The sequence below is a fragment of the Lolium rigidum genome, chromosome 5 (genome assembly GCF_022539505.1).
Source record: "Lolium rigidum isolate FL_2022 chromosome 5, APGP_CSIRO_Lrig_0.1, whole genome shotgun sequence".
Lineage (NCBI taxonomy): Eukaryota > Viridiplantae > Streptophyta > Magnoliopsida > Poales > Poaceae > Lolium > Lolium rigidum.
In genome coordinates, this window is record NC_061512.1 from 110,485,982 (window position 1) to 110,488,912 (window position 2,931).

At 51.4% G+C, this 2,931-nt stretch overlaps 1 protein-coding gene across 1 annotated transcript; it reads right to left on the reverse strand.

Annotated features, from left to right (window-relative positions):
- Positions 1 to 1,556: 1,556 nt before the first annotated feature.
- LOC124656263 (beta-1,4-mannosyl-glycoprotein 4-beta-N-acetylglucosaminyltransferase-like) lies at positions 1,557 to 2,669 on the reverse strand. Its single transcript, XM_047195041.1, has one exon. It carries the CDS (start codon positions 2,667 to 2,669, stop codon positions 1,557 to 1,559), a length of 1,113 nt encoding a protein of 370 aa, XP_047050997.1.
- Between the last annotated feature and the right edge of the window lie 262 nt (positions 2,670 to 2,931).

Consider the following 2,931-nt stretch of genomic DNA (forward strand, 5'->3'; position numbering starts at 1 on the left):
ATTTATAGAGCAGGAGAGATATTAGGGAGTAATCATCAGTCGCCACCTATCACCTGTGTTTGCCCACGATTTCAGCCATTAGTGTTTTTGTAGCAACTGAAAATTAATAACACGGAAGGCGCTCTCGCTACCGCATCAACTCGCCGCTATCAATGATCACGAGCGACCCATCAGCTGTGGAGGGCCTGGAGGCGCGCTCCCTGCCGCATCAGCTGCCAAAGGCCGCCTCGACAACATATCTTTGAAGCCCTAACACACTGGCCCGTTTGGATGTTTTGGGGCCCAAAAAATGTGGTGCGGCCCAAGTCTATACGGGGAGTAGCAGCCCTCTAACGAAAAGGCCTTTTACTGCGAGGTGTACTGGTAACGCTCAGGTAGGTAAGGTCGGGAATGGTAAGTACATTTAGACGGTTCGATCGTTTGATCGGACGGCCAACAACGCCAAATCGCTGTGGAATGGCCATGCTGGTTCCATTTTACTGTTACTTAATAACTTGCAGGTAAACAAGAGGCAACTAAAATGGACATGAATTATTGAAGCAAATGAGTACTATACAGGAGCATAAGATAGATATATAGTGAGTTGCTCAGTACAGCAGTAAACAAAGAGGCAACTAAAATACCATGGACAAGCATCAAGGTCAAATCAAATCAGGAACATAGGGGGGGGGGGGGTTAGAACCTGCTCGTACCCCCTTGTCTCCGTCCCTGACCAATAATGCAACAACACTAGCCTATCTCCACATCTCCCTACGCTGCAACTTAGCTCAAATCAAAACACTAAAACAACGCACAGGATTTGAATCACACAACCCTAACACGCGCGAGCATTCAAAATCGCCGGATAAGCACGAAGACATCCAAGCTACAAAAGCAAAATTAAGAACACACAACACATTTCCGTAACATAACACCTGCAGAAATAGGAGAATAGGATAGGCGATTCGAGAAAAACACTGTTGAAATTGGGCTCGCTAGTGACGCTCGGGGACGACGCGCGAGCTCCTCGACCGCCTTGAGATCTACTATACCCGCACGCCGAGGACGACGACGGAGGCGAGCTCGCCGACCGCCTTGAAACCTACTCTTCGGAGAGGAACTCTCCAAGCCTCGGCGACGACGACGGCAGCGGCGAACTCGCCGACCACCTCGCGACCTCGTTCCCCTCTCCCTTCTGTTGAAATGAAACGGAGACACGAACAAACGGACAGATAAGGGGAAAAGACACGGCCCAAAAATAAACGGGTAACGGGTAACGGGCAACACGGGCAAAAGACATGACAAAATGGACAACCGGGCGCACGAATCTCAAAGATGATCGAACGGCTAACAAAATCGACTGAGACCTGGACTATTCTCAGGCGACTGAGACATAGCAAATCCGTTAACTAAGTGCATGTTCATCCAGATTAGGTGCAGTGCGCATTACCTCGGGAGATAGAGTCTATATTTACTGTTAATTCTGCTCTCGCACCCTAATACACATGTTTTCACACACAACAGCACTACATCTACAAGCAAGCCTTCCCGACAAGCTCACGGAACACATTTGTAATTTACTCTGATCTGAGACACCCACCAGGAAGCAAGAACCTGAACTTGTCTGCATTCTTAATCAAATAGGACGGCAGATGAACGGCAGAGGCTGAGCTGGGTATGGGTCCCATCTTCTTGAACAGATCTCTGAAGGTGTACTCTTCAGGAAGCATGTCAAACAGGTCGTCCCCGCTGCATATGACCCTCTGGATCCTGGCCGGGTCGAGGAAGCTCTCCCGCCTCACCCTGTCCGCGTGACTGTACGCCTTCATCTTGAACGCGAACTCCCTGATCTTCCTGAAGCAGAAGCTGCAGTGCCACCCGGCGTCGGCCAGAATCAGGTCGCTCTGACGGGAGTGGCGGTACCCCGTTCGCTCGTTGAAGAGATGCGCTGTCGCCCTCCAGCTGCTGTGGTCCACGGGGAACTCGAAGGAGTACATGTAGTTCTCCAGCTCGAGGTGCATCACCGGCGGCACCCCGTCGCACCACCGCAGAAGCTGCACAGTCTCTGGGCTCGGGATCTCGTCGGCATCAGCCATGATCAGGACGTCCCCCGTGGCGATGCCTGACCTTCTTAGCAGGGCGTTGAGCGCTCGGCGGTGGCTGGCCTCCACGTCGAACGGCTGTCGGCGATGATCAGGATCCAGCCTACCGATCGGGAGCCTGTCGTAGAGGATCTTTGAACGCGCAAATGCGAACCGGTTGAGGTTTTGGGAGAAGGAGAGCGGCTTGGGGATGCCGGTGAAGGTGGCGTTGGCCTCCAAAATTACGAACTTGTCGACGTAGGGGAAAAGCTCGCGGTATCGGATCTCCAGGATGTCGAGCTCATTGTTGAAGAGGACGGCGTCGAAGACGCGGCGAGGGGAGGATAGAGCGCGCCAGCCGTGGAGCTTGCACAGCTCGGCCATGGAGGTGTTGGGGGCATAGTAGTGTGGGATGCGGGTGAAAGGTTTAGGCGGTGTGTCCCACAGTGGCCGTAAGAAGTAGGTGATGCTTTGGTGGTACTGGGCGACAGCCATGACACATACCGAAATAAGTAGAGCAATGGGTAGCATCAGCTTGAGAGATAGAAACTTTCCTATGGCCGCTTGCCGATTATGGGAGTTCCCGGAATTGTGTAGCGGAGGTCTCATTGTACGTGTCTATGATGAGATACACAGATACAAATAGATATGTAATTTCGGGACCACACGACGAATCACTCTTCCCCCTCTTCTGAAATGTCGCAAAAAACTGATGTAACCTGTATAACGCAACAAAAGGAGCAAATGATCGATGAGCAAACAAAACTGATACAGCAACCATTCAAATGCAACATTACTTAGACAAGTAATGGGACGCTTACTAGTAATGCAAGGTTGCTACAAACGTGACATATGAATGGGGGCATTACAT